Source organism: Loxodonta africana, chromosome 2, assembly GCF_030014295.1.
Source record: "Loxodonta africana isolate mLoxAfr1 chromosome 2, mLoxAfr1.hap2, whole genome shotgun sequence".
Classification (NCBI taxonomy): domain Eukaryota; kingdom Metazoa; phylum Chordata; class Mammalia; order Proboscidea; family Elephantidae; genus Loxodonta; species Loxodonta africana.
In genome coordinates this window covers 102,917,281-102,936,095 of record NC_087343.1, presented here as the reverse complement: position 1 = coordinate 102,936,095, position 18,815 = coordinate 102,917,281, and the positions used below count along the sequence as shown (strand labels likewise).

At 37.3% G+C, this 18,815-nt stretch overlaps 1 protein-coding gene across 2 annotated transcripts in view; it reads left to right on the top strand.

The window, feature by feature from the left end:
• ELL2 (elongation factor for RNA polymerase II 2) overlaps positions 1-18,815 on the top strand; it is a 79,920-nt gene that overhangs the window by 17,812 nt on the left and 43,293 nt on the right. For both annotated transcript variants that reach the window (XM_064274239.1, XM_064274238.1), the window contains exon 2: positions 550-597. In XM_064274239.1, coding sequence (XP_064130309.1) covers positions 550-597 — 48 coding nt within the window. The remainder of the gene's footprint in view (positions 1-549; positions 598-18,815) is intronic.

Genomic DNA, 18,815 nt, shown 5'->3' with positions numbered 1-18,815 from the left:
GTCCTGGTGGTGCAGTGGTTAAGAGCTTGGCTGCCAGTCAAAAGGTCGGCAGTTCAAATCCACCGGCTGCTCCTTGGAAACCCTGTGGGGGCAGTTCTACTCTGACTCAAAGGAATTGACTCAAGGGCAGTGGGCTTGGTTTTTGGTTTTAGCATCCTGTTAAGAGTTTTGCAAAGTTCCTCCAATTATCTCTTCCCTCTCCCCACCTCCATTAAAAACATATTAGAAAACTAAGCAAGAATATATGCTTTTTAATGTAAAATTGAATTATTCAACTAATCATGCCAAATTATGTCAGTCAGTTTCATAAACATGATTGGCTACACTGCCAAGAAATAGCTTTGGATTATGTGGTTCAGAGAAATTTAAACAATGCGATATTGTTCACCAAGACATCTTAATATAATAACATGTAAAATTAAGTATATGAGAAAAAGACATTTCCATAGAATATAGCACTGATAAAATGCACAAATTCAAAGTTTAAATAGTTCTGTGTTACTGCAACCAAGGTTTAACTGTTTTTTTTTCTTGTCTTTCTTTTAATAGAATTTAATTCCTTTTCGACCTTCAATTCAGTTTCAAGGACTCCAAGGGGTGAGTACTCTTGTTGATTTAGCAAGAAAATCTAATAGTCTTTTCCATGCTATTATATTTAACGTTTTAAATCCATTTTCACTTGTACTTTATAATATGTCATTCATATTTTATGAACATTGTGACCGAATGTAAATTTCTGACATATTTAAGACATTTGAATTATCTTCTTTCTTAATTTCTGTAAAAAGATTAGACATATTTTATGTAATATTAAAGGAGCCTTGGTGGCGCAGTGGTTAAGACCTAGGCTGCTAATCGAAAGGTCTGCAGTTTGAAACCACCAGCCACTCCTTGGAAACTCTATGGGGCAGTTCTGCTCTGTCCTGTAGGGTTGCTATGAGTCGAAATCAACTCTACAGTCATGGATTTGGGTTTTTGGTGGAGCAGTGGTTAACCAGAAGATTGGCAGTTCGAACCCACCAGACGCTCCATGGGAGAAAAATGTGGCAGATTGCTTCTGTAAAGATTTACAGCTTTGGAAACCCTATGGGGGCATCCTACTCTGTCTATACAGTCACTATGAGTCAAAATCAGCTCAATGGTAATGCGTGGGTAATGTAATATTTAGAGTGTTTCTTTTTTTTTTTTTTCAAATCATGAGTAAATGTGTTTCTGAATGTTTTAAGTGTAACTATTTTTTTTTTCAACAAACATCAAGGTATTATAATAATATTTTATTTATCACAGTTAAGCATCCATAAGAGATTATTAATTTCAGGAAAGTTATGATTATGTGATTGTTACTACTATTAACAAAATTTTGCTGTCTGTGCACTTAATTTTTTTAATTACACATACTAGGAAATGAAATGTGCAAATAGAAAAATGAATTTTTCCAGTACACAGAATAAGCAAAGTTTTCTGTCTATTTTGTAGCTGCATTTAAAAGTGTAATAAGTGATAACTCCTAATGACATGAACCTGTAACTTTTGTGTTTTATAATAGATCATAAACTTTACAGGAATAGTATCAGCATTATTTTTAATTATCACTTAATATTTATTACTAATAAAATAAACAATAGATCCCACCATTCTTTTTTTGCTTTCTCACTTGAATTAATAAGCATTTCTGTATTGGCTATAGCATGGAAATAAGGAAATCTGTAAAGGAATTTCAGAGCTGTAGAGAAAAGGCAAGCTTACGAAGAAGGCTTGTAACACTGATTATTGTAAATCTACATACTTGTGAATTCTTTTTTAGTTATGTCACAGAATGCAAATATGTTGATGTAAATAAATAAAATCTAAATTTATAACTTAAAACATTGCAAGAGTCAAGAGATGAATTATATTATTCAGCACTGACTAAGAACACTTCTGAATCTGTTGTGTAAAGCTAACTTGAAAGGCATGTTTGTGTGTGCATGTCAGAGCTTTGTTCCTACATGACAGCTTTATAATGAAGTCCTTTTTTTTTCCTTCTCAGTAACTCTTTATGAATGGGGTCGTAATTAGAAGAAACATTTTTCTATATTTTGTTTTATAGCTTTTTAGGTAGTTTTCAGTGCGTGTTGATTCTGTATTTGTGGAGCCAGTTTCAATTGTTCACTCAATGCTTCTTGAGTTTTCCTGCAAATTTTAATGGCATCAGTAATACCGGAAGGGATGTTCCCAAGGCAGGCCCACATCGATGAGCCCTGGAGGGCTCCATGGATGTTCAATAGTGAGTTTTCTCTGCTGAGGCAAGGCCTAGGAGAGGAGAGTAAGGTTTGAGCTGCCTTTCCTGCCATGACAGCTGTAGGACTGTCACCTCATCCTGGGGCTGCTTCTTTCCTTAGTTCTTTCTTTCTCATAGTTGAGACATCAGAGTGAAGGACATTTTCTTGAGAGATACCAGGTTAGACTGAAGGAAGACGCACAGTGAGGAATCAGCAGCATCAGCTTGCAAACTCTTGAGACAGACACTTGAAGCTTTTAGCGCTCTTAGAAGGAATCTGGTTTTCTCTGGCATTCCAGTTGCCCCAGGCCCTAGCACCATTGCAAAACAGGCGGTTTATATTTGATACTTTGGACCTCTCTTTCTGAATTCTTCTACCTACCTCCCCAGCAGGTTTCCTGCCCCTCCCACCCCCGCTTGTCCTGTTACTGTTGTGTACCATTGAGTCAACTCCAACTCATAGCAACCCTATATGACAGAGTAGAGCTGCCCCATAGGGTTTCCTAGATTATAATCCTTACGAAAGCAGATCACCAGGTCTTTCTCCTGCAGAGTGGCTGGTGGGTTCCAACCACTGACCTTTTAGTTAGCAGCTGAGCATTTAACTATTGGGCCACCAGGGCTCCTGCTCCCGTGTCTAAGCTCCCCTAATTCATCTTTGCCTCCTCCACTTCTCTCTTCCTACCCCATTCCTTCCTTAAATATACTTCACTGATAAAAGTAGTGTATATAAATAACTGATAGGTTTAAATCTTAGTGGAAGTTTGAATTTTAACAGATAATCTTGTTAACCCAAAATGGATGGTTAACGGATTTGGTAGAGTAGATGGGCCAGGGGGAGGGAGTGTTGCTGACTGGGAGCTACGAGATGCTTGGCCCTACCTTGCTTATTCTGGGTGCTGTTCTCCTCGACCCCCACCCCAGTTCATGTTTTATTATTCTAACTGGGAACAAAATATACGGACTCAGCATTGTTTCAGAGTCTGCAGCTGCATTCCATCCACCCCTTCCCCCTTCTCTTTGCAGAGCTCTCCCCAGCCCTTGGGGACTTAGTAAAAACAAAGAGTCATTACACGGGAGAGAGTGGGTTGGCACAGCCCACAGGGAATACGGGGAGCCACAAATGTGAGGGTCTTCTGTACAGTGCTTCTCTGTCTTTGTCCAGAGTCATGATAATTTAACATTGCCTGCACTGATTGCTTTAAAAACTCTCTGAAGAAGGACACTTACAGGGTTTTCCTATGTGGAAAATGTTTAGGGCTTTAAATTGGAAGGTTTATTTCCCACAAAATGTGCTTTTTCTTAGGAGAAATTTTAGTCTTCTTTTAGTATAGTGTTTGAGAAACTTTAAAAGTTTTCCTAGAAGGGATTTAACAAATCTATTTAGCAAACTTACAGTCTTTACATCAAACTTCATTGAAAATGTTTATGAACTATCATGATTGTGTAATAAATGGGCATATTTGAAGCATGACTGAAGCACTGCTAAAATCTCCTATTTTAAAGGTAAACACATAGTGTTAAGGTATTTCCCCTGTTTCCCTGATGAGACCCATCTTAGTAACCATGCTGCTCCTTGTTACTAACTACAGGCAGTCCCCAGATGGTGAATGAGTTGCATTTCTAAATCTGTCTTTAAGTCAAATTTGTATGTAAGTCAGGACAGTTAGGTACAGTTCGTATCCAAGGTCAGTTGGTCAAATGTTTGTCTTAGTGTATAGTATATAATGTACCTTTCTGTGCATAAAAAACAGTAAAGAAACACTTCAGATGCACTACAAAATCTTTAACATAACAACAATACAGTAATAATAACGATAATAATGTCTTGATGCGCGACACTAAGTAGCGCCCTTTTGTTATTACAAACCATTGCAGGTACCTCAGATTTTTACAGGGGTTGGTTCATAATTATGGGTTGTACATAAGTCAGATGTTGGTAACCCGGGGACTGTCTGAACAGGATATTTTTCCCTAAATAATATCTTCAGAAGGACAGAATTTGGGTCTTGTCAGGTTTACTTTTAAGGTTATTTAATGTTGTGCCTGAGCACGTTCTCTAACGGTAAAGTTTCCTTCCAAATAAATGCAGACTGAAACATTTAAAAAAAAGCATAGTAGAAGGTTGTTAATGAGTTAAAATTCTGAGAATCATTGATTACCTGTATTTTTATCATCACAGTTGTGTAGCAGCTTTTATAGCACATTAAAAATAATAATAATAAATTGTTTCTTTCACAATTCATCCTACTCCTTTCCCTTAGTGGAAGAGGGTGCTCAGGAATTGGATGGCCCTTGAAGGCATCTTCTGAATTCAGAAACACTAGGAATTATTTATGGGTGTGATAGATCCGGACTTCTAGACTCATGAATATCAGGAGCTGAGTAGACCCACCAAAGATGCTTTGTTGATCCTAAAGCGCTCTAATCACATACGTAGAATACACATAACTAAAGGTTTACTGGGGTTATAAATTGCTAGGCCACCATAATTAAACAGTAAAGGTAGCTGGTACAAAAGGCACTTCTTTATTGTGAAGTAAGCTTATATAATTGACTCGACGGCACTGGGTTTTTTGGTGTAAGCTTTATAAAAATCAGTGTAGCTCTGTCTCTCATTTTTAACTGGATACTGAAAATACAGCAGGTGAAAATTTTCCAAAGATGTGTGTTTCAGTATTGCTTTCAAAACCAAACTCTGTACTTTGTATGCTTGTTGGAAGTTTCTTGTCTAAAGTCACACAGCTGGTAAAGCCAGAGCTGTAACTATAGTCCAAGTCTTCATACCATACCACCAGGGAAAATTCTCCCTGCTATACTCACAGCTTTCACGGGAAAGCAAGATAGCTCAATGTTTTCCCAGAATGGCAGTTGTCACTGCTACAAAGTTTTCAACTAACAATAACCTATATTAAAAGAAAAAACCCATTGCCCTGAACCCATTCCGACTCAAAGTGACCCTACAGGACAGAATAGAACTGCCCCATAGGGTTTCCAAGGAGTGCCTGGTAGAGTCGAACTGCAGACCTTTTGGTAAGCAGCTGAACTCTTAGCCACTACGCCACCAGGGTTTCCAGTGTATTTGCTAATAGGTTAATTTATTGTTGTTTCTTACTCTTTGCGCAAAATTTTTCAGCCCTTACTTGTGCTAAGTACTTTGCTAAATGCTTAGTGTCCAATGATGTAAAGATGAGTAAGACATGGTCTCTACCCTCAAGGAACTCAGAGTTAGACACATATACCCAGAAAATACTCAGAAAAGAATTAATGATGTAAGACTCATCCAGAACCCTCCATTTAGAACCTCTATGAAATGGGGCACTGCCAGAAACAAGGCTTATGTGTGTATTTCTGATTGGAATGAATCAGCGTTTTAGACAAAGGTTTTAGTAAATGTAAAATATTATATCCTGGCGATAGGTATGTAAAATTTCACAAAGCCTGTTAAGAACTGTGTATACACACACAAAAAGGTAGGCTTGTGGTATGTCTACAATTCAGATAAAATCTGGAATGGCAAGGCTTTCAGCAGCAAATAGTGGCTGCACCTGCTGGTATGTGGCAGCCTTGCAGAGTGGACTGCTGTGGCCTCAGGGACTCTTGTTACCTTCAGGGAATGTTTACTTCAGGGCAGTGAGAAGTAATGTTAACTTTGTCACAGTATATGGGATTCAGGATTCCAAACCTCAGTAGTAACCCAGTATTTGTTATGAGAATGTTGTTCCAAAATTTTTTGCAGTTGAATTACTTATTTTCATACTCTGTGATCCCAGAGGTTTTAGAAAATTGTAGTTAGTTTTGTATGTATGATTTTTATAATAATTTTTAGGAAGACTGAAAATAGAAAATATTTTATATAAGTACCATTGGTATCTCCTGTGAAATACTGAAATCACATACTTTTCCAAGAGTGAACAAAAAATAGCTAGCCAAACAAGTTTTAAATGAGTGCCTTCCAAAAAAGCACAATAACCTTCTGAAGATTAAATCAGCATTTAACTCATAACTTTAAAGGCTTGAATAGTGCTATAAAATTCTTAGAGTCATTAACTCTAAAGAACTCAGGTTTGGATCTTTCTTTCTTTCAACTTAACAAAACATTCAGATGAATTAATTATTGTATTTTGGGAGCCTGGGAGAAATTGGGTCTGAAAACTAAATAATACAGTATTTAAAATTTTTTTTGTCAGTGTAGGCGATTTTAACCTGCCTGAAAATGCTTCCTTTGGACTGCCCTTCCCTAACCTCCTAGGTACTTGGTAAGCAGAGTTAACTGTAAGTTTGAAAAAAAAAAAAAAAAAGCAGCAAAGATAAAAATAAACCCCAAGGCTGCCATTCTATCTTAGATGATATGCATTCACCCTGCCTGTTTTCAGTTTGTCTAGCCTACTGGTTTTGCCAACAGTTGTGTTTAGTCAGTCTGCTCAGAAGGATGCTGACTAATACACTCAGCCCTGAATGTAATTAATACTAGAAGGATGTTAAACTTGTATCCCTTTGTAATGGTGGTTAAGCTTTAATTTTTTCAATAGTACAGTGGTTGACACATATAGATAACATTCATTTTAGTATTTGTATTCAATTACAACTCTTAACCACATGTTAATTTTCTAAAGTATTCATAAAATAGCATATTGCCTAATTTAAAAGAAATCTAATCTTGATATATATGTTTCTGATATCATATTTAGCTAGAAGTATGGGTTGACATTTTGGAAATTCAGAATATCTTTAACAATAATTGAGATGAAACATTTTGAAGCCATTGTAAATTGACCAACTTCTCTATCTTACGTTGCCGTTCACTGCTGCCCTCCCTTCCTTCCTGGATAAGGACTAGCTGTGGGCTTCTTAATAAGCAGAGCAGTAAGCTAAACTCACCATCCCTGTTCCCACACTGTGGCCAGTCACAAAGGTGACTGGTCCAAGCCTCAGTCCTCCAGGAGCTCAGAATGGCCAGGGACTGGAGGGTGACTTTGACTCTTAAATGTTGGTGGTGCTTCAGGAAACTTTCTCAAGGCACTCAGTGACCACTGCCTCACACAGGCACCAGTGTGGGCTACAGCAGGACAAACCCCCCAAAACATAAGTGCCAATGAGTTGAAGGCAAAACCATCCTGCTCTATCCATAACCAAAGTGCAATCGTATTGGAAAACAGCAACTGGAACTGTGACTGAAATCTGAGGCTGCCAGAAGTACCATAAATTGTATTATTAGTAGTGAGTCAAAATTACTATTTTCATTCAATAAACAATTACTAATACATGCAGTCTACCAAGCACCGTAGTAGACAGTATTTAAACCCAAAAACCAAACCCATTGCCATCAAGTCGATTCCGACTCATGGCGACCCTATAGGACAGAGTACAACTGCACCATAATGTTTCCAAAGCTGTAAATCTTTACGGAAGCAGACTGCCACATCTTTCTCCTGTAGCACGGCTGGTGGATCCAAACCACCGACCTTTGGGTTAGTAACCAAGCACTTTAACTATTGCGCCACCAGGACGCCAAACTGAAATTATCTGTCAGTATAATCTGCCACTGATAGTTTTGCTTTTTTTCCCCTCTGCTAAAGCCTGAAACTTGTGAAATTACTTGAGCCGTCTATATTGCAGATAATGTCACTTTAATAACACTCACTTATTTAAGCTTGGAAAATAATCTTTTACCCTTCTATGACACCTTATGGTTCTGATAGCTAGCCAACCCCTAAACTTGATGTAAGCATTATATCAATATCTACTGGCCTCTTGTTCAAGGCCCTATCCTGAGCATACAAGGTACACTTATAAGAGCTTTATTAAAAGAAAAGTCTAAATTTAAAGCAAGAAAAAAAATCCTAGCAGAATATGTCAATCCCCAGATCTCATTTTGAGCAATATTTAATACAACAAAATACTACTATATGTCACTGATTCCAGGGTATGTTTATTTTTCTTTTTTAACATTTAACGTCTTTGAAATTGAAATGCATCTCATAATCGATGGCATCTTAGTATTGTGTCATAGTTTGTCAGCATCGTCTATTTTATAGTGGTAGGGATAAGTTACTGACACCTTAGGTTCAATGAACTATAGCAATACAGACAGTTCCTGTCTGCTGTAATAAGTTTTTACCTAAGTAGAATCTTTTAAACATTTTCTTTCCCAGCCGCACCTTTGACTGGCTTTTTTATTAGCTCAGTATGTTAATCTGGAGAATTTACAGGGAAGCTCTATTTTTATAACCATTCATGAATTGTGATTTAACCCGGAAGGCACAAGAGCATGAAATAAAAACTCTTCTCAATTTTGTCTTTTAGCTAAAAATATTTACTTATAAAAGTAACTTAGTTAATGTTTTAAAAACATTACTTAGAAGAAAAGTGTTTTATTGACTTAAGGACTTAAAAGCCCACAGTCATGCTTTGAGGTTGATGAATTTGATTTTATCAGGCTAAGAATCTTCAAATTCCTTTAATTAAAGTCTTACAAATAATTTGCACTGTATTTAGCATAAAATGCACAGTTGCCTATTCTATTATTTTGTTTATAGATTCCAAGTTCTCATTAATTACAACTAAAATTTATTGACAGTTTACTACATGCTAAGAACCAAGTACTAAGCACTTTACATATATTATTGTCGTTTAATCCTCACAGCAATGATGTGATGCACATACTTCCATTTTGCTGCTGTGTAAGCTACAGCTCTGATGTTAAATTACTTGTTGAAACTCACACAATTAGTGGATGCAGGAGCCTACACTAAATCTAGGCATCTGATTCCAGAGGTTATTCTCATCACTACACTGATCCACCTCCCAGTAATAAATGTTAAATGAGCATTTTATTCATTCTTACATTCACATAAACATTTGCTGAACACTTTCCCAACTAGCAAGGGGTAAGGGTTGGTCAGGAAGGCCTCAGAGAAGAGGTAATGTTTGAGTTGAGGTTTGAAAGATTACAGGAGTAGGCTGATCAAAGAAAAGGGAAAATGCTTTTCAAGCTTGTGGTGCAGCATGAGCAAAGTTGTTAAATGGGTGTGGCAAATATTCTAAAAAGTTGAGATTTCAGCTTGGAGATCAGTGCTTCTTACCAACAGAATCTCCTGGAGGTCTGTGGTACGACTTAGAAATCTGTACTTTTAAATTTTTTCCCTAGATTTTCTTATGATAGCTAGGTTCAGTATCATGGGGTAATAATAAGACTATAATAAGTATGTTTTAATATGTATAGGTAGATACACATTTTCTCTTCTGAGGAGAAGGTTCATCAACTTTTATCAGATGCTCAGTGGGACCTCTGACCTCCCAAATGGGAGAAAGCCACTTTGGACTAGTAGTAGGTCAGTGGCTTTCAAGCACATTTAAAAACAATCTATCGTAAGAAAAAACATTTTACATTACAACCCTTTACACATAAATGTATATACATTCACACAAATGAAACAAAACAACATTTTCACATTTCACAATACAATATTTACCTTTACGTTATCAATGGACTGTGGTGTTTTCTATTCTGTTTCACCTAAAAAGAATCCTGGTCACAATCCACTAAATTAATTTAATGACTTCTAATGGCTCACAACGTACAGTTTTAAAAACACTGCTGGAGATTATCATCATCTATTTAAAAAAATTTAGCCAGGGAGTCATGTAGTCAAACTTGGATTTTTAACATTCTTTTCCAATAGCTATCTTGACTTAGTTATTCCTTATGTGTGGGAAGGAAGGAGAGGAGCAGTCAAGGATGGCCCCGTATTTATGACTCGAGCATTTGGTTGGGTGGGGGAAGGTCATTATTCAGGATCTGAAATAGCTGGAAGAGCAGGTTGGGGCAGGAGACATGGGGTGTGTTTGGGACATGAGGTGTTCATGTCACACTCTGCACCTGATTTGATCAAGATGGAGCTATCCAGGAGGCATTGGCAATGGGGATTTGGAACAAAAGGGTTTTCGAGAAAGCAACTCCAAAGGCCATTTTATGGATTTAATTATATCTGGAAGCCCAGTAGTGAGAGGAGGAGAAGTTATATTCACAGGTGGAACTCTGGTATGGAGGTGCATTTAAAGAGTTTTGGGTTTTGTTTTTGTTTTTTTCCCAACTGTTAAGAATACTGGTCTACACGTGAATAAATTATGAGTGTTGTTACTTTTAGTTACTAACATTTAGAGGGTTTGAAGTTCCTTTTGCCACATTTTCTTGACACTCATTAAGAACAATGGCAGGTTGTTAGAAATGAATGAACTGTGGTATATTCATTCAGTAGAATTGTACACAACAGTGAAAAGCAGTGATTTATAGCTCTATTACAACATGGCAGTGAAAACCCTAAGTGGACAGATAGATGACTACAAACAGTATGACACTTTTTATAAAGCTGATAATAGATAAAAATCAAACAATATATTGTATAGGTATACACACATGTGATACAATTATTACAAATAAACAAAAAAGGGAGTGAAAACCATAAAAATTAGAATAGTGGTTGCTTCTGGTAGGGAAAGGCAGAGAGAGGGGACAGGAGAGAAGCAGATGGGGAGATATAACAACATTTCTAACATTCTGGTTCTTAGGTTGGATGGTGAGTTCACAGGTGTGCATTATATTATCAAGCTTCATAACAGTCGAAGTCTGTCTTGTAGAAACAAATATAACATAAATTAACATTTGTTTTCATTATCATTAACTTTAAATGTAATTTGTCATCTTTACTGGTTAAATGAGAAAAACCAGATCGTATTTCAATACATGCTGTCGTGGATTGAATTGTGTCCCCAAAAAAATATGTGTTGACTTGGTCAGGCCATGATTCCCAGTATTGTGTGGTTGTCCTCCATTTTGTGTTTGTAATTTTATGTTAAAGAGGATTCGGGTGGGACTGTAACACTACCATTACCAGGTCACATCCCTGATCCAGTATAAAGGGAGTTTCCCTGGGGTGTGGCCTGCACCACTTTTCATTTCTCAAGAGCCAAAAGGAAAGGGAATTAAGCAGAGAGTTTGGGGACCTCATACCATCAAGAAAGCAGCACCAGGGGCAGAGCATGTCCTTTGAACCTGAGGTTCCTGTGCTGAGATGCTCCCAGACCAAGAGAAGACTGATGACAAGGACCTTCCTCCAGAGCCGACAGAGAGAGAAAGCCTTCCCTTGGAGCTGGCATCTTGAATTTGGACTTCTAGTCTCCTAGACCGTGAGAGAATAAATTTCTCTTTGTTAAAGCCATCCACCTGTGGTATTTCTGTTATATCAGCATTAGATGACTAAGACAGATGCTAAAAGCCTTTTGATAAAAATTTATTATTAAATCTCATTAAAAATTTGGGTAAGTAGACAAGTAGAAAGAATTCTTTCTTAACATTAAGAAAGGATATCTTTATCAAACTAATAACCAGTTACCATATTTACTGACAAGATAATAAAAACATCTTTATCAAAATTAGGGATAAAATATACACGCCCACTCTCATTGCTATACTCTGACATCATTCTAAAAATGCTTGGGGGTGGGGTGGCATGTGCAGTGGAGTCAATTCCGACTCAGAGTGACCCTGTAGTGCAGACTAGAACTGCCCCGTAGGGTTTTCTAAATTGTAATCTTTATGGGAGCAGTTCACCAGGTGTTTTAGTAATCTAGTGCTGCTGTAACAAAAATACCACAAGTGGACGGCTTCAACAAACAAAAGTTTATTCTCTCACAGTCTAGCAGGCTAGAAGTCCAAATTCAGCGTGTCAGCTCCAGGGGAAGGCTTTCTCTGTCGGCTCTGGAGGAAGGTCCTTGTCATCAGTTTTCCCCTAGACTAAGAGCTTCCCTGCACAGGAACCCCATGTCCAAAGGATGAGCTCTGCTCCTGGTGCTTCTTTCTTAGTGGTATGAGGTCCCCATGTCTCTCTGCTCACTTCCCTCTTTGATATCTCAGAAGAGATTGATGTAAAATACTATCTAATCTGGCATATCTCATCAATATAATTGCCACTAATCCATCTCATTACATCATAGTGATGGGATTTACAACATCTACAGAAATCATATCAGGTGACACAATGGTGGGCAGTCACACAATACTGGGAATCATGATCTCGCCAAGTTGACAGATATTTTGGGGGGACACAATTCAGTCCATGACACCAGGTATTTTCTCCTGTGAAGCAGCAGGTACATTCAAACCACCAACCTTTTGATTAAGTACCCGAGTGCTTAACCATTGTGTCACCAGGGAGCCAAGAATAATTATTAATACGGTGGAAAAAGAAAATGAAATAAAAGCCATTGGTAACAGGTAAATGGGGCAAATTGCTAGTACCTACAGACAATCCAAGTGAACCAAGTAAAACTTTCAAATTTGCTAATAAGATTCCCTTCACTTAGGTGGTTCAGAAATAACTGTTAAAAAATCACTGGCCTCCTAAACACTAAACCCGTTGCCGTCAAATCAGTTCCAACTCAAAGCGACCCTATAGGACAGAGTATAATACCCCATAGCGTTTCCAAGTTGCTGGTGAATTCAAACTGCCGACCTTTTGGTTAGCAGCCGTAGCACTTAACAACTGCGCCATCAGGGCTCCCCGTAAGCCTTAACCCAAAACCCTTTGCCATTGAGTCAAATCTGACTCATATTGACCTTATAGGACAGAGTAGAACTACTCCATAGAGTTTCCAAGGAGCACCTGGTGGATTCCAACTGCCAACCTTTTGGTTAGCACCTGAACTCTTTTAACAGCTATGCCACCAGGGCTCCCAAATTTCAATGTAAAAATGATCTCATTTAAAATGGCAACAAAAGAATTATGAAATAGCAAATATTAAGTATAATCAGGATATTCTGGACCTATCTAGAGAGCTATGGTAATTTCCTGATGGGCATAAAGAATATGTAAGTGGTAAATGGTAAGACTCTCCATGTCTTGTGGCTAGAAACTTTTAAAGTTGTCATTTTTCTTCTAATTAATTAATCAATAAATAAAACATCATATGCAGGAGAATACCATTTTTGAAAAATAAAAACACAAACATAAGTACAAACTTGCAAAGAAAATATAAAATATTGTATACCAAAATAACATTGCTGATGATTTACTAATGATACATATTTGTTTATTTTTCTATAAACAGAAAAACAATTAGAGATGCCAACTTTATGACAATCTGGAAGAAAGGCTAAATATTAAAGGTTTAAAAAACAAGTTAACAAGGAAAATATGAGGACAGGTCTTGAGTAGTTATCTATAGTTAGACACCAGCTAAATATCTTGTTAGTCAACTACTTAATAGAGTTGCTTTGTCATCTATCAGTGGAGAAAGAAAGTCTTCTCCCTGTCTGTGATCTCTCTCCCAACACTAAGCAAGATTCAGGCAGAGTTGATGGTCTTATCAAGGGCATGGGAGGAGAGGTCACTTTGCTTTCTGAGTTAACACTTGACATTTTGGAGCAGCCATATTATGAAGTGACCTAGGAAAAAGTACAGTCAGGAAACGACAAATTTGGGGGAATGAGAAGCAATAGCAGGTTGAATTGAGAAAGATCATGTTTTTAGGGGGCCTCAGTAACAAAATGCAGATCGCAGTGGAGAACTGATTAAGAACCAAGATGGGCCCACAGTAGTGAAGGGTTGGTACATAGGCAGCCATAGGAGAAGGGCAGTCTCTTGTAATACTTAAAAAACTTTCAGTACAGTATTTAATAATCCCTCAATAAATTATGTGGGGGGATATCTTATTTTAGAGCAAGAATATAAGACATGATTGTGTTTATGAATATAATAATACTGTTAATCCATACTAAGAAATTATTTCTTGTGAGTAATCAGACTGCTTTTTTAGTTTTCTCTTAATCTAGTCATGTTGGTAATTCAGTAAAAGCAGTCTTCATGGATAAGAAAGGAATGTACCTGAGGGTTTTCATGTCCACTGAATAGCAAGGTGATATTGATTTATATTTCTACAGCTATTGGAAAATTTTGTATTTGACTATAAAGTAAACCTTTCTACCAGGGATGCTGGCGTTTTGCTTTCTTTTTTTTAAGGATGATAATGTTCCGTTTCTTTCCTAGAGAATTTGAAGAGTAGGATAATTATGAATCCCTGATAAATTTTGGATAAAGTCTTCTATTTCACAATTTTTAATTTGGTAAAAAATACTTCTAATGTTTTTCAAAACTACAGTGATTTACAGTGACTGAGTCATGAAGGGCAAGTGTCACAGTGGTAACTGAAAATCTAATTATTATTTCTTGAGTACCTTTTACTGTTTCTCTGATTAAAAAAATAAATAAATGCACATTTTAGAATTGTGTAAAGTACATACAAGAATAAAGATGAATAATGGAAGTGTCCCTAACACTGAAAGCCGGTTAGTATTGTTGGATTTTTTCTAGCCTTTATTTCTGTCCTCATACATTCATTAAAAAAAATTGTAGTCGTGCTATGTTTATTGCTTCATATCTTACGTTTTTCCCATTTAAATACGTCATGAGCATTTTTCTGTGCAATAAAAAGTAGTAATAAAAGTTATTTTTTAATAGCTGTCAGGATACACTACCGTTTACTTAGCCATTCCCTATTATTTATGTAGTTCCTATATAACAATAATGGTACGGTGAACATCCTTGTGTGTAAATCTTTATTTCCTCAGGATAAATTCCTAGATGTTGAATTTACTGGGTAAGAGGATGCAAAACCTTTAGAAGTTTTTGATAACTTGCCAAATTGCCCAGCCACACCCCTAAAAAGATGATGCTGATTTATATTTCCAGAACCATTTGAAACAGCCTGTCACATGGTGTTTCACCCTTGCCAATATCAAATTCATGGTTTTTAAATTGCAAAGCTAACCAACCGATAAACCAAAACCAAACCCATTGCTGTCAAGTCAATTCCAACCTCATAGGAAACCCTGGTGGCATAGTGGTTAAGAGCTCAGCTGCTCACCAAAAGGTCAGCAGTTCAAATCTACCAGGTGCTTCTTGGAAACCCTATAGGGCAGTTCTACTCTGTCCTATAGGGTCGCTATGAGTCAGAATCGACTTAACAGCAGCAGGTAATTATCTGATACTAAAACACTTAACCACTTACACCACCAGGGTTTCCAATCATCTGATAGCATTTAAAAATTATTTAACATGTGCTTTGATGATCTCTGGCATGGGTAAAATGTTTCACGGTTTTAAGGTACCATGAAATATCATCAAATGTTTTATTGTTCCCATCCAGAAGGAGTAGTTTTGAGTTTTTCATTCTTTATATTATTCATGTTTCTCCCAATATAGTAGAAACTCATGGACTTTCTTTTAAATAATTACTCCAGTTCTCAAATTTTTTTACATATTTTGCTATCTGCCATTTGTCTTTATCACAGTTTATGGACCTAGTAATTAGGGCTTTTGAGTTTCTACCCTCATCTTCAGCTGCCTGTCTTCCTAAAAGAACATTAAAAACTTCTCATGACGCCTAGTGATATGGCTGTCCTTATTTTTATGGAGCAATGCAGTGAATTATTGGCAAGGGGATAAAATGTTTTATTGCCTCATGTAGTTTCAGTGTTCTAGAGGGACCTTAGGATGTATGGTTCTGACTTCTAGCATAATTAGATAACTATCTAGAAAATAATCAGTCAAAAGTTTTGTGAAGTGAATTATCCAAATATACTAATTGCCTTAAGAAACTCTATGGGGTAGATCTACTCTGTCCTATAGGGTCGCTATTAGTCGGAATCGACTTGACGGCGCTGGGTTATTCATACACAAATATTTGCCTGTTCTCTTTCTCTTTCTGAAGGCATAGGTTTGATGGCTTTGCCAATACCTGAAGCATATCATCCTTAAACATCTTTTTAGTTTTGTATTTCTTACAATCATAAATCAGTTTACCTGAGAGACTTGACAGATCCTCTTATTTACATCAGACTGCCAAGACTCTTAAAAATCAGAACGGCAGTTTAGACTTTAGCACCTGGCATACTGTTCGTATCAATAGCATTATACATGTAAAATCAGAAATAGTTCTACTTTTTAATGTAGACTTGGAGGAAATTAACAAGTATATTTGACTTGTGAAAACTGAATAGAAATAAATAATGTGGAGTGGGCCCTACCTTACCTCAGGAATGTATTTTCAGGGTAGATGTTTGGAAAAAGATCTATAAAAATTAAAATCTGATAGGTTTTAGGTATTTTCAGGGCTACCTATAGCTTTGACACAAGGAAGAAAACACAATTTTAAAAACATTGTTTGCATTTGTGACGATTGAATGCTTTAAAGGCACAAAGTTGTGGTTCCCATGAGAACCCTTAATTCTATTTTCTTTGTTTCTTTGTTGTGTTGTAGCTAGTATCTGGGGATCTCTGGGGCTCTCAAGGCAGCCTTTTTTTTTTTTTTTTTTTAATGGATAGGGCACTGGGGAAGCAGTGTTTGCTACCCTTCTAGAGGAGCGGCAGGTTTCTATAATTTTCAGCCTTCCATGTATACTTGCTGTGGCTGATACTCTCTTGTACCTTATCTCTGTATTTTGAGTTTGGGACAATTAGAAATATTGCTAGTCTGTTTATTTTCTCAGATTGCTTCTTTGGCTTCCATATAAGCTAACATTTAAACTTTGACCTGAAGGTTTCTAGCCCCTTACCTTTGAAAATACGGAAGATTCAGAATTACTGAGGCTACAGTCCTCAGTAGCCCCCAAAACAAAAACCAAACCCATTGCCCCACAGGGTTTCCAAGAAGCGGCTGGTAGATTCAAACTGATCACCTTTTGGTTAGCAGTCAAGATGTTAACCACTGTGCCATCAGGGCTCCACAGGAGGTTTATTACCAGTCCTGCACCATTTAGAAATTACTTTAAAAATCAAACATGTGATTGATAATTCCTTCTGCCAAGGAAGGCATGTGTGTGCTTGAATCAAACAGACTGAAATCTGAGTGGAGGTCCACAATCGTATCCTTACATCATCATAGCAAAGATTTTTTGGTATATACCATGTGTCAGGCGGAAACCCTGGTGGCATAGTGGTTAAGTGCTACGGCTGCTAACCAAGAGGTTGGCAGTTCAGATCCACCAGGCGCTCCTTGGAAACTCTATGGGGCGGTTCTACTCTGTCCTATAGGGTCGCTATGAGTCAGAACCAACTCAACAGCAGTGGGTTTTTGGTTTTTATGTGTAAGGCACTGTACCAAGCATGTTAGGTGGGTTATCTCTTTAAACTTCACAACAACCATATGAGTCAGGTAATATCATTATCTACCTCTTATTGATGATGAAACTGAGAGTTAATGAGGTTAGGTTATTTGCCTAAGGTAAAACAGTTGTTAGATTCTGGAGCCAGGGTTGGAAGGAAACTGGGTGGTATGTTCCAGAGCCCATGATCTAATCTAGTATACTGGATCTAGGTCTTTTGGGCTGTTCCCTTTGCATCTGGTTGTAAAAAGAAGGTTCTCGCCTTTTTCTTCTCAAACCATTAAGGGAGACCCAACTTAAAACTGGAAATACAAAGGGATCCAATACTAATGAAAGCATTTTAAAAATGGAAGGAGAACAAGACAGCAGGGTACCATTTACCCAGCTTTGGTATCCTTCAAATACTTGGCAGTAATTCCCATCAAAATATCACAGCTATGAGTGCATATTTTGTATGCACTGTTTTGTAGCAGTCATTTAATATATGACCAAATTTTAATTAATAAAATAATATCCCCCCTTTAGGTAGGTATATACCTTTTTGCTGCTTCTCCTTTCTTAGTACACAGCCATAGTTTTGTGTCTCGGGTCCCCAGAGTCCAGGGATTCTGTGATGTTACCACACTGGCTGCCTCAGCAGTCTCAGGCCTCATCATCCCTTTCCTCAGAGCATCTCCAGCTCCATCTGCTAAAAAAAAAAAGAAGCTCTAAGAAGAGGTTCCATAGCTTTTAAAAAAAGGAAAAGTTTGAAAACTACTGATGTTGAGAACAGAATTTAAAGTTTAATATACTTCCAAATACATTGAAATATTCTTCAGACCTGCATATTGTTTATGTTACTGTACTTAGAAGTTTTCATGGTAACATTGATTGAGTTGGGGCAAAAACAGGTATACGGCTGAAAAATTACAGATACCTGCTCTAATCTTTGTGATATGTTTTGCAAAATCTTGGCCACTTTTAGCAAGCGTTGTTAATCTTGAGGATTCACATCTGTCAAGCACCAAGTCTCTCCCCTTGATTTACACAACTGTTGCTGGCTGCAGTGCACAAGTTCTAGTCTCACTCAACCTTTAGCCAGCAGCTTCTCGCATAATACAAAAAAGAGCTTTCCTCAAGACTCCAGGAGAGCAAGAAGGAGAGATGATTGGCAGTGAATTGGAAGCTGACCCTCATATTTAGGAGGTTCACCACCCCCCTGCCCCCTTGTAGAATTCACGTTTGGGGCTTTGATTCCAAGAAAGAAGTCATTTAAAAAATAAAATAAAATTCTGCTTCCTAATTAGCCAGGGGAATTACTAAATTTAGATTATTTAGTGTGGTCTCCTTAAATCCTTTAAAACACAAAATGGTTTTAAGTAGGTTGGGTCATATTTTCAGATGGCATTTGGT